The sequence below is a fragment of the Crassostrea angulata genome, chromosome 8 (assembly GCF_025612915.1).
Source record: "Crassostrea angulata isolate pt1a10 chromosome 8, ASM2561291v2, whole genome shotgun sequence".
NCBI classification, from domain to species: domain Eukaryota; kingdom Metazoa; phylum Mollusca; class Bivalvia; order Ostreida; family Ostreidae; genus Magallana; species Magallana angulata.
In genome coordinates, this window is record NC_069118.1 from 21,406,701 (window position 1) to 21,433,391 (window position 26,691).

General features: G+C 34.8%; 1 protein-coding gene across 1 annotated transcript; it reads right to left on the reverse strand.

The window, feature by feature from the left end:
- Positions 1 to 1,286: 1,286 nt before the first annotated feature.
- Positions 1,287 to 26,644, reverse strand: LOC128161277 (serine-aspartate repeat-containing protein I-like). Its single transcript, XM_052824531.1, has 17 exons — positions 26,455 to 26,644; positions 25,721 to 25,820; positions 22,920 to 23,061; positions 22,594 to 22,710; positions 20,338 to 20,536; positions 19,915 to 20,044; positions 19,587 to 19,698; positions 19,185 to 19,381; positions 18,801 to 18,990; positions 18,494 to 18,571; positions 18,210 to 18,370; positions 17,385 to 17,556; positions 16,805 to 17,190; positions 16,619 to 16,697; positions 16,359 to 16,514; positions 16,115 to 16,195; positions 1,287 to 7,249 (listed from the first exon to the last, which is right to left on the reverse strand). The coding sequence occupies exons 1-17, from the start codon at positions 26,504 to 26,506 to the stop codon at positions 3,413 to 3,415; spliced, it is 6,189 nt and encodes a 2,062-aa protein (XP_052680491.1). The 5' UTR covers positions 26,507 to 26,644; the 3' UTR covers positions 1,287 to 3,412.
- Between the last annotated feature and the right edge of the window lie 47 nt (positions 26,645 to 26,691).

Below are 26,691 nucleotides of genomic sequence, written 5' to 3' on the forward strand. Positions count from 1 at the left end.
ATGTGTTGGGCCACATTGGACTTTACTATCTTCGCTATTTTAAGAAATATGGAAAATGTTTGTATACATACTATTTAAACCGAATTACAGATACTAAGTGTATTTTTTTTCAGTCGATTTGTTTGCGGGTGAATATGCGCTTTTCTTTTTTTAAACTGTCGTCAAATTCACTATTTAAATGCAGTGCTCCAGTTTAATATTCAGTTTCAATTTCTTCAAGATTCAATGTTATGTGTCTATGGCTTTAGGTTATGACACTTATGTATACGTTTGGGTAATCAATCGAAACGTAGCTACATTTCAGAACACAGTCTAAAAGGTTTGTTTATAAGATTTTAAAATTGATTAAATGTTTTTTTTTATTCGTAACATCAAAGTATATGATTCATAGTTTGTTTTAAAGTAGTCAAATATTTAGAATTTAGTGATATCTAAATTATTACATTTCAAAATTGACAGTCTCAATATATGAATTTTAATAGAAATCTAAAGACGGACAGCTAAAAAATTCAATTGTCATGAAATCAAATAGTATAAAGCTATCATTTGCTTTGAAACTAGTAGAACACGAGCTTTGTTTTGGCAATTTTGTAAAACAGCTTTGCGGAAATATCTGGCAAATTTTGGATTCGACTTCTGACTGCTTTTAGTTATAATATAGCTTTATGAAATACTTCCCCATATTTTTATAATTTCGACTGATACTGGAATACAGAACTGATGCTTTTGATGACTAAAGATGATTCCAATTCTAGTCAAAGTACTGAAGTACTTACGGGAGTTGATTTTATCGATCGATTATCATTTATTCAAAATCAACGATATGTGATTTTGCATGGCAAGAAGTATCAGTAATCGAAATATTTCTGAGGAATTGTATGGATCCAGGCAAGATTGTCTTGTTCAACCAAACGCTCGACTGTCTCCGTTTATCTCCGAAAAGCAAGAGAGACTGTTTTGTCGGATATCAACGGAGACAGCCAAGCGTCTGGTTGAACGAGACTACATTTAACTCTAGCGTTGGAATACATACGACTTTAAAAAATATCTAAACTGTTTGTACAATTTAAAATCTTACTATTTTTATGGTATTAATAAATAAGTTTTTTTTAAAACCATGCTTCAGAATACATAGCAACGAATTTATCGATTATTTTCAAGAACTAAGTGTCGTCAGCGATATTGATTTGTGCTTAGGTCCAAACACAGTTTCACTTTCGCTTTGCCCGAGTAAGTGCGTAGGAGAGTTGAATAAAATCAACTCCCAAAAACAATAAAAACAGAAATCATAATAATGGTTTATTTTCAATTTTTAAATATTTAAATATTCCAACCAAAAAAATCGTTCAACTATAACTATCTTATGCACAGGAAATGACAAGAATATAAATGACCACATTAAAAATAGCACAGAACCTCCAAAACGTGTTTTATCATCATTCATAATAATAAAAAAAACCAATAATAATTATTATCATCATTACAGTTATCATTTTCATCATAATAATTATTAGTTTTTTGTATATAAAATTACTCTTTCATGTAAAAAGCTACTAGAAAATTACCCAAATATATAGCAATGGTAAGTTTTGATACACATATCAAGAAAAATAACATGAGTGTTGTTCGAACCATTCACTCTTTATCCCATGCACGCAAATAGCAGATTACGAAGATTTTTAACATCCTGGCCTGCTTTATTAAAAAAAATCATGAGTACAACATTAGAATCCAGGATTAACAGGATATTGAGGCATTGATAATAAGTAGCAATAACAAACTAAAAGCATAAAATGTAAAGGAATTAAAGCAGTACATGAATATCTGATATTAAAAACAAAACCAAAAACATAGCAAAACTTTAGGAGGTGACTTCAAGCTGGTTTATATACAAATAAAATCTAAATATATTTGTAACTGTATCATATTTATGGCACACAAAAATGTAATTAACAACATATTTTTGAGCAATAAATTAAGTCATTGATTGTTGAGACCTGATAGTACTTCGACATTCTAAAATATAGAACTTAAACTGAATAAATGTCTATTTTGATACTAGTTCTTATATGTAGGAGCCATGCATGAATTGAAATTAACTGAAATTTAAATATTTCTATGATAATTAAACAAAATACAACCAGTACTGGACTGTCAAAGGATAAACGAAGGAAAAAAAATATTTTACAGTATTTTCGTACTTATAAGTGTACATGTACCTGTATAATTTTGAATGCCCAATGTTTACAGTTAGTTACAAAAAAGGGACTTGTAAACAACGCATGTAACGAACAATACAAGATTGTGAAAAAAAAATACGCAACTACATTGGAAAATACAGTACCGATAAGACCTAACATAACAGAAAGTAAACCACAACTAAACCCCGGGATTACATTCTGGGTTTACTCCGGGTTTACTAGAGTGGACGCAGATCTAGAGTAAACCCAAAGTAAACCCAGAGTGAACACAGAAAGTAAACCCCGATCAGAAGTATACCCCTGAAAGCAGACGCAAATAGTGTATTCGGAATATACAAGGGGCAGGAATTACAGGCAGTAAGATGATAAGATAAATGATGGGTCTGCTTCACACTTCAGAGCGTACAGTTGACCTAAAACGCAATTCTCGAGTTAACCCAAAGTACACCCAGAGCGAACCCAAAGTAAGCCCGAGTGGACCCAGATTTTCAAAAGGTAAATCCAGAAAAGTAAACTCGGGGTTTACATGGGGTTTACTCTGGTGTTAGGTTGGGTCTGATTGGTACTGTAATGATATTAAATATCAATAACTAGCTTATTAACATTTTAAGGTTAAAGATATATGCAATTCAATGCAAAATTAAAAATTGAAAACACTATTGTATAAACCAAAATATCATAAGAAACAATAAATGTAATTAAGTATAAATGTATATGAACTTAAAGTATAACATATTAATAAACCATAAAATATTCTTTCAAATTGTGACGTTTTTTAAATTATGAATTGATATACATAGGTAAACAACAAAGGTATACATAAAAGGCATTTGATATTCCAACATAAACTTTAGAAATAAATATAAGCTAGGAAAATGATAAATTTCTTAGGAGGAATGTTTTATGAAGCTATCTGATGAACTATTGTAGATACATACGAGAAAAAAAAAACTTTCTAAATTATCATACATGTTTGAAATAACATGAGAAAAAAAAAAATCCCACACAAACGCAATTACAACAAAATTAAACTAGTGAGTTGAGATCTTGATATCCTCTTTTAGGAGTTTTATCCACCAACATGTACATATTATATTAAGGCAGTTTATCCTTTAAATTCGAAACTTAAAAAAATTAATCTTATAAATTAAACTTTAAAGTAGATTAAATTCAATAATGCCATCAAACTACACAAAAAAAAATTAAAAAAATTAAGACACATTTCTTTGTTTAGCTTTTTCCTTTTGATTGTCATTTTTATCTTTATTTTCAGAAAATGCACTCTTTACCAAGTCTACGAGATCTAATTCTTCTTCATGTCCTTTTAATTGTTTTCCTTTGTTCTTGATTCGTGTTGGATTAGGATTTTTCTTAAGATTCCTTGATTTATCCTCAGAAGACACATCGCTCGGTAAAACCATTTCCTTTACGGCGGTCACAATTCTAGAAAATAAAGATTGTTGGCTATCGTTTTCATCATCATCATCGTCATCATCATCATCATCACTTTTAGTCTTAGATTTTGGATTATTAGTTTTAGATTGAGATACTTTGGATGAAGGATTTATACGCTTGCCTTCTCGAACATCTGGAATTCCGTCACCGTCATCATCTTTATCAAATTTATCTGGAATGCCATCACCGTCTAAGTCTGGAAGTTTGTCTGGAACTCCATCTCCATCACTATCTGTATCCAAATAGTCTGGAATTCCATCACCATCAGCATCCTCTTGGTCATCTGGTATGCCATCACCATCATCGTCATCGTCTTCATCATCCGGGATGCCATCATTATCGTCATCATCGTCCAAGTAATCCGGGATACCATCACCATCAGTATCCTTCTCCATAAAATCTGGAATTCCGTTTCCATTGGCATCAGCGTCTTGGCTATCAGGAATACCATCATTATCATCGTCATCATCTAAATAATCAGGTATTCCGTCGCCATCAGTATCCACCTCTTTGTCTATAACATCATAATTACTATCTAATTTATCAGGTATTCCATCGCCATCATCATCATCGTCTAAGTAATCTGGAATTCCATCTCCATCCGTGTCTTTCTCTTTGTCATCAGGGATTCCATCGCCATCATCATCATTATCTTTAGAATCTGGAATACCATCACCATCATCATCATCGTCCAAGTAATCTGGAATTCCATCACCATCAGTGTCTTTTTCTTTATCATCTGGAATTCCATCGCCATCATCATCATTGTCTAAATAATCCGGAATTCCGTCTCCATCTGTGTCTTTTTCTTTGTCATCAGGGATTCCATCGCCATCATCATCATTGTCTTGAGCATCTGGAATACCATCACCATCATCATCATCGTCCAAGTAATCTGGAATTCCATCTCCATCTGTGTCTTTCTCTTTGTCATCTGGAATACCATCACCATCATCATCATTGTCTTGAGAATCTGGAATACCATCACCATCATCATCATCGTCAAGATAATCTGGAATACCATCACCATCTGTGTCTTTCTCCTTATCATCTGGAATTCCATCGCCATCATCATCATTGTCTTGAGAATCTGGAATACCATCACCATCATCATCATCGTCAAGATAATCTGGAATACCATCACCATCTGTGTCTTTCTGTTTGTCATCTGGAATACCATCACCATCATCATAATTGTCTTGAGCATCTGGAATACCATCACCATCATCATCATCGTCCAAGTAATCTGGAATTCCATCTCCATCTGTGTCTTTCTGTTTGTCATCTGGAATACCATCACCATCATCATCATTGTCTTGAGAATCTGGAATACCATCACCATCATCATCATCGTCCAAGTAATCTGGAATTCCATCTCCATCTGTGTCTTTCTCTTTGTCATCTGGAATACCATCACCATCATCATCATTGTCTTGAGCATCTGGAATACCATCACCATCATCATCATGGTCAAGATAATCTGGAATGCCATCACCATCTGTGTCTTTCTCCTTATCATCCGGGATTCCATCACCATCATCGTCATTATCAAATTTATCAGGAACGCCGTCTCCATCAGAGTCGGGCAGTTTATCGGGGATACCGTCCCCGTCACTGTCATTGTCTAGATAATCAGGAATACCATCGCCATCAGTGTCTTCTTTGCTATCCGGAATACCGTCACCATCGTCGTCATCATCTTGATCATCTGGAATACCGTCATTATCATCATCATCATCTAGATAATCGGGAATTCCATCTCCGTCGGTATCTTTTTCCATATAATCTGGAATGCCATTTCCATTAGCATCCGAGTCTTGACTATCTGGAATACCATCATTATCGTCATCGTCATCCAGATAATCTGGAATACCATCACCATCAGTATCTATCTCTTTATAATCTGGAATACCATCGCCGTCATCATCATCATCTAGATGATCTGGAATCCCATCATTGTCGTCGTCATCATCTAAATAATCCGGTATTCCGTCACCATCCGTGTCAATCTCTTGGTCATCGGGTATTCCGTCGCCGTCATCATCTTTATCTAGGCTATCTGGAATTCCATCACCGTCTGAGTCTTCCTGGTTATCCGGGATTCCATCTCCATCATCATCGTTGTCTTTATCATCGGGAATTCCATCACCATCATCATCGTCGTCTAAGTAATCTGGAATTCCATCACCATCTGTGTCTTTCTCCTTGTCATCTGGGATTCCATCTCCATCATCGTCATTATCAAGATGATCAGGAATTCCGTCATTATCATCATCGTCATCTAAGTAGTCTGGAATACCATCACCATCTGTGTCTTTTTCCTTGTAATCAGGAATGCCATTTCCATCGGCATCATCATCCTCTGAGTCTGGAATACCATCATTATCGTCATCATCGTCTAAGTAATCTGGAATTCCATCTCCATCAGTGTCTTTTTCCTTATCATCAGTTATTCCGTCACCATCATCATCATTGTCCAAACTATCTGGAATTCCATCACCATCGTCATCATTATCGAGATAATCTGGAATGCCATCTCCATCTGTATCTTTTTCTTTGTCATCAGGAATACCATCCCCATCATCATCTTTGTCTTCACTATCTGGAATACCATCTCCATCGTCATCATCATCAAGATAATCCGGGATACCGTCACCGTCTGTATCTTTTTCCTTGTCATCTGGAATTCCGTCGCCATCATCGTCTTTATCTTCAGAGTCAGGAATTCCATCCCCATCATCATCATTATCCAAGTAATCTGGTATCCCATCACCATCTGTATCAATTTCAAGTTTATCAGGAATACCATCGCCATCGGCATCGTCATCATCAACGTCAGGAATTCCATCATTATCATCGTCGTCATCTAGATAATCTGGAATTCCGTCACCATCAGTGTCTTTCTCTTTGTCGTCCTTGTCCAAATGGTCAGGGATCCCGTCATTATCATCATCATCATCGAGGTAATCTGGAATTCCATCTCCATCACTGTCGACTTCTAAATGATCTGGAATACCATTTCCATTATCGTCTTTGTCCTGGGAGTCAGGGATCCCATCATTATCATCATCGTCATCTAGATAGTCTGGAATTCCGTCACCATCCGTATCCTTCTCTTTGTCATCTGGAATGCCATCTCCATCATCATCCTTATCCAAATGATCAGGGATTCCATCTCCATCTGTGTCCTCCATATTGTCTGGTACCCCGTCCCCATCATCATCGTTGTCTTTATCGTCTGGAATCCCATCCCCATCGTCATCATCATCCAAATAATCAGGAATCCCATCGCCATCTGTGTCTTTTTCCTTATCGTCGGGAATCCCATCGCCATCATCATCATCGTCCAGGTGATCGGGAATTCCATCCCCATCGGAATCTTTCAAGGTTTTGCACCCGTCTTTGTCGCAGTATTCTTTGTCATCGCTTATTCCATCGCCATCGTCGTCGTTGTCTTTGCTATCGGGAATCCCATCGTTGTCATCGTCGTCATCAAGATGGTCAGGTATACCATCTCCGTCAGTATCCTTGTCCTTATCATCACCGAACCAAAGTAATTTTCTCCTTGGTTGACAGTTTGATCCACACGAAAACTACAAAGTATATGATTTGAATTATCAATAGTCTCCTTGAAAAAAAAAAATTAACTGATGATTTTTTGTTTCATTGAAGCATAATTTTAAAATAATTTTTTTTTTAAAAATGAATAACTTCGCAAAGATTTATCTTTTAGTAACGTAGTTCAAGAAACTTCACGAACATTTTATTGAATTTTCGAAACTTGACAGTAGATTGGCACGTCGAGGTTTCAAAAAAGAAGTTGGTCATACTTACATTTTAAGATCTAAGATTTGTGATTCTAGCATTGGAAAATTCATGCACAACATCAAACGCTGTGAACGTGCAAAAAGAAGCAATCTTGATTTGAACTATAGGAAAATGACAATGTAACTGATAATTAGTCAAGTGGTTTACTTGAAAATCAATACAACACCACAGAAAACAAATAAGCCTGAAATCCTAAAACGGCTCTCCATCTTAGTCGTGAAAACTTTGGTAAAATGAAAATTGCAAAAAGGTTTTTAAAAACCTGCATGTCCAGACAGATATTGTAATGTGACTTAAGGTTAAATGTACACTTAACATGTAGACAAGGCAATACGGAAATAACTAGCGCCCTTGAACACAATGATATATACATGTATATTGGTTTTATATTCATCTTACTTTTTTCACCCATCATTTGATAGTTTGATATGTTTAAAAACAGTGAAAGTTTTAAATTTATGAGTACAGTGCATTAGTTCACACGTGCTGTAGTAGGGTTTCATGTTCCTTTTTTTTGTTTTTCTTTATCATTTCATTGGCATATCAATGTACATGTGAAAATGTAAATTGTCCCTTGCAATGTTAACACAGTTGACTAGTCTATTTACTTACTCTCCTCAAATGGCATAAATCATACATGCATCCTATAAATGTGAAGTGTTTGACAATGGGAGGGTACATGTTGTTACCATGTACAATGACTACCTATATTCTAAAACCATCCACTTGTATCCACGTTATATGGTTTCTCACAAGGGTCAAAAACAATTTGTAGGTTGTTATTTGTCAAGGTAAGGATATCATGAACCGGTACATATTGTTCTCCTTTCTGAACTGTTAACGACATCTTTACTATAACTGTGCAGTTTGTAATTATCAGCATACACCATTAATTATACTCTCTCTCTCTCTCTCTCTCTCTCTCTCAACCATTAAATATTTTACTGGTGACAAATTACATGTAAAATGCGGATAAATAGGGCACAATTTGTCGCTAAGCTAGCAGTGCCGCAATTTAAGGCAATATTTTGATCATTATTTAATAGAATAAACGACAAATTGTATGTTACATATCGCCAAGTAATGTGGTAATAGGTGTATATTTTCATAACAAATAGCGCACTTCCGTGCAGAAAAACGTGATGTACTATTTTTTACTTTCCTTAGAAAGATCAAGAGACATACGATACAGGGATGTCAATTTAATGCACGATTATACAATTTTTTAGAGCCAGGAAATGACTGGAAGTGGTTTGTCTGTTCTCACGGAGAGTTGGTGACACCTCTCATACGGAAGAAAAACAAGATATGACAAAGAATATGCATCGTGTGCATCATATTGAATGTCTTCCTTGTGCAGTTAAAATATCGGCATTTTTACATTTAAAAATTACAGATTAAATCTGTTCTTAACTATGTTCGAATTTCATTTTGTTGAACAATAATAAACATTGTTATCAAGCATCATGTATTTAACCAAACTATCAAAGGGATGAGGAAAAAATTCTAAGTATATAATGCAAGCAGGACCAACTCATCAAAAACATTATACTTAAAACGATTATACAGTTAATTTGTACAAGTATATATAGGACATTCACTATCGAAGTAAAAGCTATTTTCATAACCTAGTCCTCCAAAAAAGTGTAATCTTTTCGTTTCTTCAAAATGATCAACCATATTGACGCATTCTGAATTTAAAAAATAATATACATGTTAACATATACAGGGGCGAGATCAACAAGTCACCCATAGTGGTCCTACAAATAACGTATCTAAACGTACATGTATACTGTACATATGTATGTGCTTGTATATACATTGTCTATATATATACAGTTACAGTTTCAAACAGTATAAGAGTTTTAAAATGGACAATGTGGCCAAGATGTTTAAATACAAAAAATGTGTCTGGCATATGGATTCACATCAGCTCTGACTGCAATTTGTCTGTATCGTACTTCGTGTCCATATCAAATGCATACATACAAATGTACTATAGTTCTGCTGTCCTATTTTCTGCTCGAGTCAAACCACGTCTTTTCGAATGTCGCATGGTTCTTTATCAACTATGTAACATATAGATAGTGATATTATAGAGGTATCTAAGGGAGGGGGAAATAACAGCTTCTCCTCTCTCCCATCTCCATAATAAAAAACACAAAACAAAAGGTGCATGACCAAATTGCTAACACGTACAGAGAGGCCTGATCAGCCGACAGAGTTTTTTAAAAAGAGTAACAAAATTAACAAATTGCGTACTTAATTTACATATTTTACATGAGTAGCGCTTTTATTATATCTTGAAAAGATAGATAACTTTGATAACTTGTGTTGTAATTTATATGAATGCTTTTTCTCCTCCAATATTAAAAGGTTTTTTTTTTCACATCAGTCGATGCATTCATTTGAATTTCTTAAAGAAAGAAGAAATACACAGAAGATATACAATATTTTGCTGTAACGTCTCCGCTGAGTGTAAATAGTTAGCATGGTTGAACACCACTTAGATTGCAAGATTACCCTTTCTGACTCAGCAAACTGCACCCTTTCTCATATGTACATAAATTGCTTTTGTATTTAGGAGGCTATGAGTTGAATAAATTACCCCATCAACAATTCCCTCACGTTTTAAATACGATTATTTTCGACATAAACTTCTTACATACCAATATGTAAGAGCTGAATGTGTCCTAATTAATGGCATTTTCCTTTTCTTGAAGAGTTGCACCCCCCCCCCTCCCTTGCTTTTATTCTATGAAGATGAATTCTAAAATGAAACGTTATGGTATAAAATTTATTTTCAGTAGTTTTTGTATTCCTAATGATAAAATACATCTTTCCACCAGAGCATTTACTGACATTCCTAGTATTTACTTTTTTTAATTAAAAAAATGTGCTTGTCCCCTTAAACCACAATGCAATCTTCATTAATTAATTACTGCATAGTTAATATTTTTGAAAATTTCTCTCTGTAAATCTTTTTCTACACTTAAATGCTTTAAATTAATATCAAAGTATTAAATACATATGACGGATGTTCAAGGTTAGAAAAATTAGGTTTTATAATATAATATGGATCGGATACCTTTAAGCGCCATACAAATGGTGACACACAGACAATAAGTTTCCCCAAGTACATGTGTATTAATTTTTATTCAACACTTCCAACTCATGCCTCTTTACAAAACGTAAACCTCTGGAAAAAAACCCCGACGATTCGATTAAATTAAAACGAAAGACTGAACATGTTTCTGACCAAGCACAAGTACAAATTATTCACAATCACGCAAGTCGAGGTGTCTGTTGAGTAAAACATAAAGTCGGAAGATGTCAATAGTTGAATTTTGTGTACATCTACCTTTCAATAACCCTTTACAATTGAGTTTTAATACTCGAATAACAAGGTGTGCATTCCTTTTTACACTTTTTTCAGAAAGCGTTCTTTAAAATGGAAAAAAAATCCCATAAACAGAATTTCTTATATATCAATACCTATAAAAAGTGCGTCACTGTGCCATTTTCAATCTACAAATTAATGTCACCATTTTTTTTTTAAATCTCCATTTTGCTTCTTAATTTTTTTTATATAAAACTTTGGTCATTTGTCATGTACGAACATATCTGACAATTCAAAACACTGGTCTATTAAACAGTAGTGCCAGGTTCCATTATGGTGCATGTAAATATATAACAACTAGAGCATGTCTATCGTAAATTCAGACATCTTCATCCAATAGAGCAACGCCCCTTCTATTTCAATTTGGTTCAAATGATGTAAATAGAAGCATGACTTTATAAATTTAACATTTGTCACAATATTTTACAACTGGATAAAATCACCAAGTTTTATGCTCAGCTTTACTTCCAGAAACAAGCGATAATTGAGAAACATTTAGGTCCCTCCCCTCCCTTGGACATACATTAAAGGGTGCATAAGCCTATACATTATGGGAAGTAAGCATGTATATGTAAATGAAATTGACCTTTTGAACTTAAAATCAATAGGGATAACCTACCAGTTCTAGGTCTATCTGAAATACCAACCAAGTATGATAAGTCTAAGCTAAAAAGCTATATTTTTATAATAAATCGGTGTTCAACCGTACCCAAAACATAACTTTATCTAGATATATTCTGGATACAAATTTCATTTCAGTATGTGCAACCTTTGTGAAGAAAATAAATGGGCACTGTAAATAATTGGAACTTTTCTAAGTCCAATGAGCATAACTCTCTAAAAATTTGCTCGATCATATTCTTATGATAAATCTGGATACCAAATTTCATTTCAGTGTCTGCAACCTCTGCGAAGAAAATGAACGGGGACTGTTGGTGGACCGACCAAACGACAGACGAACAGCAATATAGCAATATGCCCTCCCTTCTTCGAAGGGGGGGGGGGCATAAATATTAAGCACAGGGTTGATCGATATCATTTCAGAAATTCAAAGATTTACCTACATGCATGAACCGAAGACTGAAGGACAATTAATTTTTTTTTCCTGTTCAAAGCTGCACTGCGAAATTCTTACATAACAAGAGGCCAATTGGCCTTAACGGTCACCTGAGTAGCATACATCCCATACACAAACTTTTCACGGAGCCTCAAATATGCATCTAATTAATTAGGTTTCATACTGGAGTAGAAAAATTATAAATTTGTAATGACGACCACATTTCAAAAAGAACTGTGAAACCTATAGTTTTGTTGAAAAACTAAGATCTGGTCTACAAAATCATGAATTCAGTTTTCCTTTAAGGCGTGTGGGAGTAAAGAAGATAATTTTTTAACGTTATATGCATTAACATCTATACATCCATTTTGGCCCTGTCCTAGAGTCAAAACCCATCCTTGAGGAGACATGAAAATTAAAATTTCAGTAGAGGACTTCCTGGTAAACATAATTATTAGTCAGTTTTTTTTAATTTTTAATTATTAGTCAGTAATTTTTTTAGATGTGTGAGAATAGAGAAGAGAATTATATGCATTAACACTATATTACCATATTGCCCCCCCCCCCCCCCTCTTTCATGTCCTGAACCCCTGACCAAGGGGCCATGAATTTCACAATTTAGGTAAAGGAGATTGTGGATATCATAACCATGTATTCAGTTTTTGGCCACATGTGTGGGAGTAGAGAAGAAGATTTTTTAAGATTTAAAACACTTTTACTATATGGCCATATTGGCCCCACCCTAGAGCCTGAACACCTAACAAAGGGGTCATGAATTTCATAGTTTTATTAGAGGCCCTCATGGACATCATAACCATGTATTCAGTTTTTTGCTCACATGTGTGGGAGTAGAGAAGAAGATTTTTAAGATTTAAAACAGTTTTACTATATGGCCATATTGCCCCCCCCTCCCTAGAGCCTGAACACCTAACAAAGGGGTCATGAATTTTACAATTTTGGTAGGGGGCCTCATGGACATCATAACCATGCATTTAGTTTTTAACAGATATATATGGAAGTAGAGAAGAAGATTTTCTAAGATTTAATACATTTTTACTATTTTGCCACATTGGCCCAACCCTAGAGCCTGAACCCCTCACCCAGGGGTCATGAATTTCACAATTTAAATAGAGGGCCTCATGGACATCATGATCATGCATTTAGTTTTTAACAAATATATATGGGAGTAGAGAAGAAGATTTTCTGAGATTTAATACATTTTTACTATTTGGCCACATTGGCCCCACCCTAGAGCCTGAACTCCTCACCCAGGGGTCATGAATTTCATAATTTTGATAGAGGGCCTCATGGACATCATAATTATGCATTTAGTTTTTAATATACAAATATATATGGGAGTAGAGAAGAAGATTTTCTAAGATTAAATACATTTTTACTATTTGGCCATATTGGCCCCACCCTAGATCCTGAACCCCTCACCCAGGGGTCATGAATTTCACAATTTAGGTAGAGGGCTTCATGGACATCATTATCATGCATTTAGTTTTTTAAAAATATATATGGTAGTAAAGAAAAAGAATTTTTAAAATTTAATACATTTTTACTATATGGCCATATTGGCCCCACCCTAGAGCCAGAACCCCTGACCCTGGGGCCATAAATTTCACAATTTTGGTAGAGGGCTTCATGGACATCATAACCATGCAACTGGTTTTTTCCTCACATGCGTGGGAGTAGAGAAGAATATTTTTGAAAATTTGTCTTTTTTTGCATATTTGGCCCTGCCTGTGGCACCCCAAGGGTGGTAGAGCCATGAATTTCACAATTTAGATTCTTCTTACCATAGAGATGCTTTACACCAAAAATGGTAACGATTGGCCTGGTAGTTTTCAAGAAGAAGTTAAAAATGTAAAATTGTTAACACACGACGCGCGGACGAAGACCAATTGCAATAGGTCACCCGAGTGACTCAGGTGACCTAAAAATGTCAAATAAATTAGCATTTTAAAACTTCCTTATTTCTCGTAAATACTCTGCCAGGGAGTGGAATGAAATAACTGAATATATTTTAAAAGGTCCTCGACATCCCGTGACTTTTACTTTCTATCAGTACGTCACAACATGACGATTTTAACCCAGTGTGAAACTGGTTATGTCACCAATATTTGTTCTCCATCTCAATAGCTCAGTGGGTATAGCTTCAGTCTTCGAACCTGCTGGTCCTGAATTTGAATACAGCAGGAACTTTTGTTGTTATAAACAGCAATATAATTTTAAAGTTGGATTTTTTTCCAAAATCATTCAAGTCGAAAGTATCCTTGTATCCCATATCTTTGAGAAATTTAGAACATTGATTTGTATGGGAAACTTTTCCAGAGGGTACGGAGGACCCTAGTGTTAACTCTTCAACAAATTAAATCAGCGATTATTTTACATACGGTATATCTTGAATTTTGAAATTCACCCTCCCAATTTATACAATTATTTCTCTTTCATAAATAGCCTGGTTCTCCATTCACACAAACTAGCTAAAATACGACACTTGTTCTGTTTTTATTTCTTTATTTAAAAAAAAAAACAAGAACAATATACTCTGAGAATCTGGACCACATTCACATACAAAACAAATAAACCAAGCATCAACTAGATTTAGTCACTAAGTTCATTTATAACAAACAAATCCAGACAGTTTTCTTTGGAGGAATATTTCTCAATTAAAGTTAAGTTTCTTAAAGATGCTCATTATGCTCATATTTTGATTGATATTATGAAACAAATACAATTAAACATGGTCCCCTGCGAAATGAAAGCTATTAAATTGTCAAGGTAGCACTGAGTAGAGACTTTTGAGTCAGTTCAACACATATTTCACCAAAATTGTTATTGTGTAGGGGAAAATGTACATGGGAGTATATTTAACTAAAGACATTCACATTTATTACTTTTAGTAGTTTAAGTACAAAACAAATATGAAATACGGTAACACTATGCCAGTTTCCACACAGCACACATCACATTCACACTTATCTTCACATATCACAAAATATAAATAACATGATGTTCTCAGCACGTGTCATCAAAATGAAAGAAGAGAGAGAACTTGTTTTTTTTTCCTTATAAACACATTCTCAAAGTATTGCTTTACCATTCACTAACAATTGTCGCAAGATTTTGCATAAAGTGTTCTTATAAAAAAAAATATATGGAATTCTTGTTTGAAAGTTTGATGATGGAGCACTAAAGTATTCTGGTTCTTCCATCGTGAGAGATGAATGATTAGAATGTAGAAATGATTGCTACACGAGTCCTGGGTTATAACTCGTCCTTTGTATCATCCTTCTTTTCCTCAGATTCCTGCAATAAACAGTTGGGAGAAAATTCAGCCATTTTGTTTTTTCTCTTCTTATGCATGGAAATTCATCGCACTATTTTTTTCTCTCTCCAATTTTAAGCTTTACTGTAAACCAATATGAAACTTAACAAAATAATTAAAATCAAATTAACTAAATTACATTAATATCTCCCTCCCCTCTTTTAAAATTTCAGACCCATTTTCATAGATACATCTTTAATAAAAACAAAGAATTTTTTTTCAAAACATAGAAATTATAGCTCCAAGATAAATTTCCATGATTAGAATTTTCTCCCATCATTCCTGTTGGCAACGCCTGTGTTGTTTTAGACTAAGTAACAGTTACGGAAGTGTCGCCACTAATCTACACGCGAACACAATGGAATAGTCGCGCATGATGTCTTGTTGTCCAAATGGAGATATCATGCATCAAGACAATAAAAATCATGCTCAAAACTTTTTTGTTCAATTCTCTTTAGTTTTCAAAAGTGAGTGTTGTCATGGTAACAAACACAGGCAAAGCTGAATGGAATGATGGGATATATACAAGAGCTAAGTCAACATCACTCATTCAAAGTCATGCACAACAAAATTCAATATTTCTCTAATCTATTGCTCTCTATATTTACTTAACTTACTGCTACATCAAAGATAATCAAATCAAGATCGCCTTAATTTTTATTCTTTTTTTTTTCTAATTTTTTTTTTTTATTATAGATTTCAATATTTTACATCTCACTTTAATATTAAGAAAAGAAAATAGAGTACAGTGCGTTATGTAAAATAGAGAACAGGAATCATAACTCTAGCAGGTAGAGCACCAATCAAAACAAAGAGTGATATATAAACATGGAGTCTACCTTGTCATCTTCATCCTCATCACCAACCTCTTCTGGTTTATCTTCTTCCACTGCCTCGTCATCTTCAGGCTCATCTTCAATCTATATAACAAGAAAATAATTCATCACTCCATGAAACTGTTTATGTAAGGTTGCAAGAGTTACTATTCTTGAACTATGTCCCTGTAGTTTAAAATGTAAGTGGAAGCTCTTATTTAATACTTTTTAAAATCACTCCAAGATAGAGATTTTAGTTAGTGCTTACTTTGGCATCTTGAGGAATGCTCATGGCTTCTCTCAGCATATGTTCTACCCTCTCAGCGAACCCAGCAGAGTCTTGCAGAGCAAATCCTGACCGGAGGGTGGCTGTCTCAAACATGACTACAGCAAGGTCTTTGGCAATCTGATCGTCAGCATTGGCCTATCATAGAAAAAAGTACATGATATATTCACAAGAATTTTTCAATCAATCTATTTTATCATTATTATATAAATTGATTTTTTCCAGCTATTAAAATCACCTACATCAACTCGTGATTTCAGCTCTTTAATCAAAGGATGTCTGGGGTTGATTTCTAAAGTTTTCTTCTGGGTTGAGTAAAATCTGAAGAAAAAAAAATGTCATATTTTATCTCTAGAATCAATATTGATGCTTTTAAAATAGGAGATGGATTTTGTACAAAGAAAAAGTTCAATGTGTAAGACACTCACTGTTGAGAAGGATCCTGCTGTTTGGCATATGCTTGGGATCTCATGATCCTTTCCATGTTTCCTGACCAGCCATAGGTGCTAGCTACCAGGGCACAGGGAGACTTTGTTAGTCTGTCAGACACTGTAGCCTTGCTGATCTTCTCCTTCAGAGAGTCAAGTTCCTGCAGCCATTTTGTCAATGGTTCATATTCTTTCTCCATGGCTTCCTTGCGCTCCTTGGCCTTTTCAGAGTCATCAATTGTCAGTCCTTCCTTGGCAACATTTTGGAATTTCTTGCCTTCAAACTCTGGGAGAGATTGGATGCAGTATTCATCAACAGGCTCCACAAGGAAGAGGACTTCGTATCCCTTTTTCAGAAGGCGTTCCACAAATGGAGATTTCTCAACCTAAAAATAAACAGAAGACAACATGAAAAATCAACGAACACTTTTAAACAACATGGGCATCAATTATGTTATGCAAGGATTTATTTCACTCTTTACATTCATTTTTTTAAAGAAAGCTTCATCAAACTTTAATGAATGCAAAAATCACTAATTTTTTTTGTAACAGTTTTAAGAATTGGAATCAGAGCACTAACCTCGCTCCTGCTGGTTCCAGCAACGAAGTATATGGCCTCTTGTTTCTCCTTCATCCTCTCGATGTAGTCGGGCAGACTGGTCTGTTCCGTGTCAGAGTTGGAGGAGTAGAACCTAAGCAGTTTGGCCAGACGAGTTCTGTTGGACTGGTCCTCAATCACTCCCAGTTTAATGCTGGAAAAAATGAGAACCAACCACCTTAGAACTTCCAATACATTTCAAGCAAGAAAAAATCCCCCAACAAAACTACCTGTATCAAGCTTAACAAAAAGTTGAAAATGTGCATTTTGCGACAATTTTGCTCAGTAAATTTCAAAGACTTTAGAGCTATCTAGTCTTCAAATTTTGCACTAAGAAAAAATTGCTTTTGAATTTCTTAAAACAACATATTATGTGAGACAACAGTACATCATAGTCAGAAATGGAATTTTGACAATGGTAGACTATGTTGTCAACTTTTATTTTCCAGAGCACAATTTCAATGTGAAAATTGGTATCTCATCATCGAACTCAAAGTCTGGAGACACATGAAAAAGGGCAGTAACTGCCTTCATAACATCACAGATAAATTCCTAAGCATAAACCATAACTTCTCTTTTCCCAACTCTCTGTTTAGCACTTTCAATAAGTGGAAACAAGAGGCAATTTTTTTACTATTTCACTGATCAGTATTAGCCACTTCTAATTTCATAATACACACAATTGGAAACAGTTTATACTAAAAATCCTCTATATTAATGAATAATTCACCTCTTCAATTCCAAATAAATTATTGTATGCCCTGCTGTTTGAAAGATGTTTGTTTGTTTCAATAAGCCAGTGCTTACTTTGTGGAGTACTCCTTCCAGAACTTCTCGTAGTCGTCCTTGCCGATTTTCTTGATCATGTCCAGTGTCTTTCTGACCAACTTCTTCTTGATGACCTTCAGGAGTTTGTGTTGTTGCAGGGTCTCACGGGAAACATTCAGAGGTAGATCATCAGAGTCCACCTACAGTCAATATATATCATGTCCAACTTACATCCCACTTATAGATACATAGTAAGCATTGTAAAATTCTACATGTATAAGGCACTGTTGCAAGCATAAAGAAATAAAGAGAAGTCTACTTACAACTCCCTTGACAAAGCTGAGGTATTTGGGCATCATGTCTTCAAAGTCATCAGTGATAAAAACTCTTCTGACATACATCTGAAAAAAATAACAGACATAATAAATATTTCAATTCAATGAGTTATACAACTTCAGAACTTTGTAATGTTTGCTTTTCTAGCAATTTCATGTACATTTTTAAAAAGTAAACAATTATGTTATATTATACAAAAATATAAATAACATATAGCATAAATTCTGCAATTTTAATATATGTTTTTGATAACTCTTAATATTGAAGAAAAAAAATAGAACCCCTTTAATATACCTTGATGGATTCCAATTTCTTTCCGTAGTTTGAGAACATGTCATGGGGGGAGGCCTTGGGGACATACAGGATGGATTTGAAGGTGACCTCTCCTTCTGCGGTGAAATGGGTCCTAGCCAGGGGCTGCTCACTGTCCTTGGAGATGGATTTGTAAAACTCGTTGTACTCATCATCACTTACATCATCAGTTCTACAAACAAAAGGACAGTCAATACATTAACCAATGCTCAAGTTATCACATTCTTTAAGAGCACTAAATCAACTGCTTAGTTTACAAAACAAATATCTTCTCTACCCCCCTCCCTTCCAAAGAAAATATAAATGTATCAATTCTTTTGACCCCAGGCTTTTATTAGTTTCATTGTTTAATCAACTCCCACTTACTTTCTGGTCCATATAGGTTTGACACTGTTCATCAGTTCCCAGTCCCACACAGTCTTGGAGACTTTCTTGGTCTTAGGTTTGTCCTCATCCTTCTCCTCCTCAACCTTTCCTTCCTCATCTTCCTCCTTGTCCTCATCCTTGGTGGCTTCCTCTTTCTTCTCTTCCTCCTCTTCAAGAGGCTCCTCAACTTCTTCAGTCTGTGAATTCAAGAACGATTTGTTTATATTAAATACTAAAAAAAGCAAGATAATTTTTGCAACCTTCATTTCTTTAGATTTTGATACTTTTTTAACGTAGACTTTCCTAGTTTTGAAAAGAACACAGAAAGACAAAGTGAAAATAAACACCATAAAATCATTTTGTTCTACAGTTTGTTTAATAAAAAAAATACCCAAACATTACCTTGCTAGCCCAGATGTAGATGGGGAAGTTAATGAACTGAGAATATTTCTTCACCAAGTCCTTGACTGTATTCTCCTCCAGGAAGTCATGAGCCTCCTCCTTCAGGTGAAGACTGCACAAAAAAGAGTTACAGTAGAGTTATCTTTCATTTCTTCACAATAAGCAATACATTTCACTTAGATCTTCAGCAACAAGACTTGGATTGAGCCTTTAATTTTGTCATCTCTCTCAGGTGTTGCTTATTTAACCTTTTCTATACTATTCTATACTAAATTGAATTTTTTAACTATCATGTAGGAAATCAAGCTGATGGTTTATTTCTCCTCACCTAATTGTGGTTCCTCTGCCCAGAGTGTTTCCTCGGGGGTCCTTCACAACAGAGAAGCTCTCGGAGTCAGACTCCCAGACATACTGCTCATCATCGTTGTTCTTTGAGGTCACAATCACACGGTCAGCAACTGGAACACAAAGATATAAAATAAAGGTCATGTTACGAGTATGTTCAGAATTTAATATAGAGTAGAATTTCAAGTTTGAACACAAATATTCTTGTTTTACGGGGACATCATTTTGTGGACAGTCTCTCCTTGTGCTACTCTTAAGAACAGTATCAATTATCATGACGATGAGGACATAAATTTATGGAAGAGAAAAACAAGAAATCAATGATTTTACATTTACATATTATTTCATAATGCAAGCAAATTACCTCATAACAAATAAAGTACAATTAATTTCTGGAGCGCCTTACCCAAGAAAGATGAATAGAAACCGACTCCAAACTGTCCAATGAGATCGGACATCTCAGTCTGAGAATGAGCTTCACCGAGTTTGGTCAGGAACTCGCTGGTGCCGGATCGTGCGATGGTACCGAGGTTGTTGATCAGATCGTTGTGAGTCATACCGATTCCAGTGTCTGTGACATGCAGGACATGGTTGTCTTTGTCAGCCTGAAATGGAAAGAATAGTCAGATGTGATTGTAGGTATTAAATTAAACTCAATGTTTCCAATGCAAAAATTTTAGAAATGTAATGCTGCAGGCTGATATGTAATTTTCTTTTTAAAATAAATTAAATTATTGCAAGATTTGAGAAGGGAAATAACTCAAGTTGACTTTTTTTTTTATATATATAAATTAAAAATTGAGTTATTCCACTATTCAAAACAGCAAAAATAATCAATGCAGAAATATATGAAACAATAAAGCCATTCCTGTACAAATAATTATTATTTTTTTAGCCTTAGAGATTCATTGCAATTAATGATGTGCAAGAAAGTGAAAGTTTTAAGTTTCTTTGATATACACCATATCAATTGAATGTTTCAATTTTTATCTTATTATTATTTTCAATAAAGAATGTACAATAATAAGAAGTAACTGTAATGATTTATGGAAAGAGGGTAATTTATAGCCATGGACTAATGAGAACACAATTTTTTTTAAAACAAAATATTTTTATCAAATACATTTTTTGTCACTCAAGATTGAAATACATATTACAAGTTCAACATTTAGAGAATAATTCATACTTTCTTTCCTATTGCAATGTCATATCAAATATGGTTTTTTACTGAAGAAAGCTCAACTTGTTCATGTGTCTTACTCCATACATCAATGTTCACTGCTATTAAAACAATAAGCAATTATGATAGAACAGGGGCTTACTTGCAACATCACAAGTGCCTATTAGTATGTGAGCAGTTGCCACTGTGTTTATAACACTTTGTGCAACAGTAGGCATTATTGCAACTGAAATCTCGCACTTTCTTCCTGACTCCTGAATTATGTATTTTTTGTTCCCCTTGATCACCCACAGATGTGAAAATGCTTTGAACCCCAATTGCAGCAAAAACATTTGCAAGGCAAGTAAATAATTTTAATTATAGCGTATGTGCTCATCTCTTCAGTTTATGATGCCGAAAGGACACAGCAGGCAAGAATCAACCAATTAAACGAAGCAAGACTTGCGTCTGGAAATATCCAAAAGATCAACAATCTTTATCTTTACACTTGAAATCCTCTTAAATCTCTCTTAAACTACACTTGAATTTCATCGCATGCCAATTAAAAAACCTGCATTTAATTACAACAATGAGGCAATATGGTATCACCCAAGCAATAAGGTAAATAGCAGAAATGGAAGTGGATTGTCACAATAAATTACCTCATCACACGCTAACTGATCTATTAATAAAGTCTCTGGCATGCAACATACGTCAGCAACACTTAGTATCTGCCTATCTGAGGGGAACTTCTCAAAACCCCAGACACAAAAATACCTCGTCACAGGTGAAGATGTTATTGTATCACCTTCTGTTTCTAGCCTTGTTAATTGTACTGTACATTTCAGGCATAACCACACAATCTCTATAAGACAACTTTATCTCACAATATCTTTGGAAACCCTATGCTGATAAATTGATGAGGGAATACAGGGATATAAATATCAATTAATGTGATATATCACAGAGCGTTTATTATGATCCACATGGGCATTGATCCCATGCAATTTCTTATAACATGGTTTAAACCAGTTGTAGATTTCATGATTATCAAAAGCAATCTGACAAGCTTGTGATGCACAATTATAACTGTACTCTCGGTACACAACACCCCCATCTGTCTGGATCGATCTTGTTTTCTTTCTTGGTAAACAACATGTACAATGTGCGATTAATTCCATCACACAGTATACTGCTGTTTTTTAAGAAGAATGGATTGATTATGAAGTATACAAGTGATTCAGTCTGTACTAACTATTGGTCAATGAGTATGCATGTCAAGGGAGTTCCACTGTGGTTAGTGTGGAATCTCTGTATTACTATAGAGAGGCACACATCTGAATTAATGTATATTATTTCTAATAAATACTGTATGTGCTTGCAACTCTTTACAAAACTGATATCAATCCTTCCATGCATAATGTAATTTTTCCCCTTGGTATAGATAAGCCAATACTCGTGAAGGAAATGAATGATCATCAATTCTGCTATTGACATCCCTACCTTAATCTTGATGCTGAGTTCTTCTGTTGCTGACAGAGCCGATTTATCCGTAAGTGACAGGAAACGGATTTTATCCAAAGCGTCAGAAGCATTGGAGATCAACTCTCTCAAGAAAATCTACAAATTTAAAATCATGTATAAATTGTTTTATCCCTGAAAGTCAGAAACAATAGATTTCTACAAGTACATAAGTGTATACATGCAGAACAGTGCTCTGAAAGACTTGTAAACATCCCCACTGTGGAGGGGGGGGGGGGTATTTCAATTAAGGACTTAAGTTAGTGATTCTTGAATTGTATGTGCTAAGAATGGGCTTGACTCTTTACCTCTTTGTTTTTGTAGAGGGAGTTGATGATAAGTTTCATCATACGGTTGACCTCCGCCTGGAATACATGTTTCTCCGCCTTTTCCCGTAGTTCCTTCATTTGAGCGACATTCAGTCCATCTAACTTGATTGCCTCCTCTTCCCTGAGATAAAAAAAATCCGAAATCATCTTTGGTCTCAATCATTTTTGGAAACTCCATACATATAGTCAAAATTTTAACTGATTTATTTTAATACATATATAATGGACCAACACATCATAGATATATAATGAGTTGGTCAATGAAGGTAATCATTGAACAACATGATTCCTTTACATCCCCCAACAATAATTTGACCTCCAACAATAGAGACATTTTAAAAAGATACATGTATGTCATAGGACAAGGAACTGCAAATCTGCCAATGTTCATACTCCATGTTTGTGATGATGAATATGCATATACCGGTACAGGTATAGTAAATTAAAATCTCAATTCAGGAAGTGGGCCTGTGGGGAGAGAAAGAATCGTTATGCAATCTGGACCTGAACCAAATCCAGAAAAATGTGAACCAAAACCAAACTGAACAACTTGTACCACAGTTTACCGTCCTATCTCGGAATAATGACAGCCCTACAGTACTTATAAATGAAAAATTACTTCTAACACTAAGGCACATGTGTGGCATTCTAAAATTAGACTCTACTACAACACACAAATCTGTTTAAATCACTCCAAACCACAAGGCACTGATTGGCATCACAAGAGAATTTTTCTAATCATTAAGAAAAATTGATAACTTCATAATATCTAGGTGGGGGGTTGCAGGCAGATATACATGCAAGCCATGATCAAGTCTGGCATTCCTGGCTGTTTCAGCTAGCACATCATTTTAAAAAATTTCACCCGTCTTTCGAGTTATGTTGTGACTATTGCAAACTACATGACTGTACTACTTTACCCTAACATACAAAGATAATATTGGATATGTATTCATGTAGTAGCTTAGTGTATTCACTAGTTATAGTAGCACAGAGTACTGCTGTAAAAAAACATTCAAGTACTCTTCAAGTACTATACATCAACCATTATATTTAATAAAAGCCTCTATAAATCAGATGCTTAAATCTTTTAGGAATGTGGCATGATGGATAATTGAATTACCATACTATTACACTCAAAACAAAATAAGTTCTTCCATGGCTACTGTTGCAAACCTTCTGAGAGAATTTCAATACAAATATTGTGTAGCATTGGAGCATATTTTGTACAAATATAAGGGGCACATGTTCATATCTAATACAAAACAGGTGGTTCCCCTCTTTGACTGTCAGTATACACAAGAAATATACACAAAATAGATTCACAAGAAGGGAACACTCTGCTCAGAGTTTACATGTAGATGACTCTATTGATTCTTACAATGTTCCCTGGCCACCTTTGTTTCATCCCCAGCATGTTCACATAGTGTTAAACCCTCACCATTATCTCAATATCTGCCCATATCATCAATGTTATGCTGAAACTGACACTGACATTCTAGCATGGGGGTCTTCAAAAATGTTTCAAATTGATAAAAATCTATATTGCACTTCTCATAGAAAGAGCATTACCTATGTATTTGTTAGCTTTCTAGATGTTTTATAACCTAACAGCTGCTAAAAGAATTTTTTTTTTCTTTCAAATATTAAAAAATGCAGTCAATTCTTCAGTTTTTCAAACCCTGTCTGTAGTAATTAACTCTTGTAAACCATATTCCTATAAATATAAACTCATCCCAATGAATAGACATTATGAATCTGTTCTTCATTAATTAGGAGAAGTTACAGGCTGGAGATATGCTGATGTCAGCAGATACTACTACTACTGCTGTTGTCTTCATGTTGTGTTTCCCCCCTTGAATTATAACACACAGCAGACATTTTTCCCCCTTGCATGCACCAGCAGTACCCTCATTATAGCCTGTATTGACTACCTTTTTTCCTCTTTTTTTATTATCTTAATAATATTAGTTTTCCTCATCACTCTGATCACTCAGGGAATCTAGTAGGTCAAATGAGTTCAAAGTTCAGACTATTGAGGTCAGACATGGTGATCTGGGTCAAACTGCACAAAGATCATGGCTGTTTTCAAATATATACATGTAAATACAAGGTATATATTGGTATCATAAAGTATGTTAGAGGTGATGTGGACTTGATTAAAGTAATTCCATAAAATTTGTTTAATTAACATCAAAGTTATGGTCATGCACAATCAATGATAATTGAACTAGCTACTTCTATCAGACCGCCTGCGTAAAAAGTGATTTTGTCTGTTGTATTGTACAAAGACTATGCAATCTTCCATTTTGCTTTTGTTATACACCAAAAAAGCCACATGACATAATTAAACACAGATCATACACATGCAAGCCGTTTCTGCATTAATTCCATCAGAATCTGTGACAGTGCATTGTGCAAGGTACGGTATTTATGTGCAATTATAGCCCTTACCAAGGCAGTATGGCATACACTTCACTTACAAGTCAAGAAAGTTAACTTGGCAATTCAAATGCTCATAAATTCTTCAAGAAATGTGCATTTTTCTAGCAGAAAAATAAATAGGTCTTGTTTTTTAGAATATTTTTTGTGCGCTTGTTTACTTCTGAAGATCAAAACACTTATTACAAATTTTCGAGATGTACACAAAAATGACTGCACTTTTCTCCCTATCACTTAGGGTATCTGCCAATTCACTTGCCCACACCTGCCTACACAAAACGCAATATTGTTTTGCCAAAAAGGCCCGGCAACTGATGCAAGACATTCAATCTATTTACCTCTGCACTGCTTCATCGTCTGTCCTGGAACCATCACGACTCTTTCCAATGTCATCCTCTAATGTCACGTCCCCTTCTTCATCAGCTGCTGAGCAAACACCTGGGAAAACATTTTTATAGTAATGAGGATAATGAGTTACATTTGCAATTAACCAACATAATTATATGAATTTTCCTACTGGAAAAAAGCCAACCTTGCAGTTAGTAATAATTTCATGTTGATATTGTATGCACGATTTCGCATGTTTACTGTTGATTTCTGCTAAGGAAGCATGGAAGAATTCGCTTTTTAAGGGTTTCAAGGTAGAATGAAGGTTGTTCATAAAGTTAATGAGACAAAACAATAAAATAAATGTATGACATCTAGATTTTAAAGATTAAATTGAACTGAATAAAATGACTATCCAATGCATCGTACACAAGACATAAATTAATAGTTTCTACCCTGCTAACTTGCGTGCATGATTTTACTCCACCCCTTTCCCCAAGACTTGCATGTCGGAGACAATATCTCAGACTTTAATTCAAACAAATCAATATGTCTTTTAAAAGAAATTTGCATGCAATATAAAAGAAAATGGACTGACTGGCACATCTTTTTTTTTATACGCAATACCTCTTTTACTATAACTCGATACATCGTATGTGGGGGAAAAACATGCCTTAGTTGGCTCGACCGGTGCACGGCCATGCGCATACCACGCAGTGGTCTTGATCTTGAAATATCTACTTACCCGCCACTAAAAACACGCAGAAAAGTCCCAGGTAAAAGGTTTTCCACCTCATGTTTCTAAATACTTTGTTACTTGTTTATGATGATGGGTTGAATACTGTCTAAACGTCAAAACACAAGAAAATGGCTGTCTGCACGGTGCACAGCCTTGCTTGGTGGGAATTCCCTTATATCGAAATACACCAATGAATGATCAACACGATCCCCAAATCAACCAATCAGCTATTCACAAGTTAAA

What these genes read in the sequence shown, in the direction of transcription:
- LOC128161277 (XM_052824531.1), bottom strand. Translation starts at nt 26,506, where the DNA reads ATGAGGTGGAAAACCTTTTACCTGGGACTTTTCTGCGTGTTTTTAGTG. An exon ending in CCCTCTACAAAAACAAAGAG is followed by an intron (nt 22,711 to 22,919) that starts GTAAAGAGTCAA and finishes TTAAATTTGTAG; the next exon opens with ATTTTCTTGAGAGAGTTGAT. An exon ending in TTTCTATTCATCTTTCTTGG is followed by an intron (nt 20,045 to 20,337) that starts GTAAGGCGCTCC and finishes TTTGTGTTCCAG; the next exon opens with TTGCTGACCGTGTGATTGTG.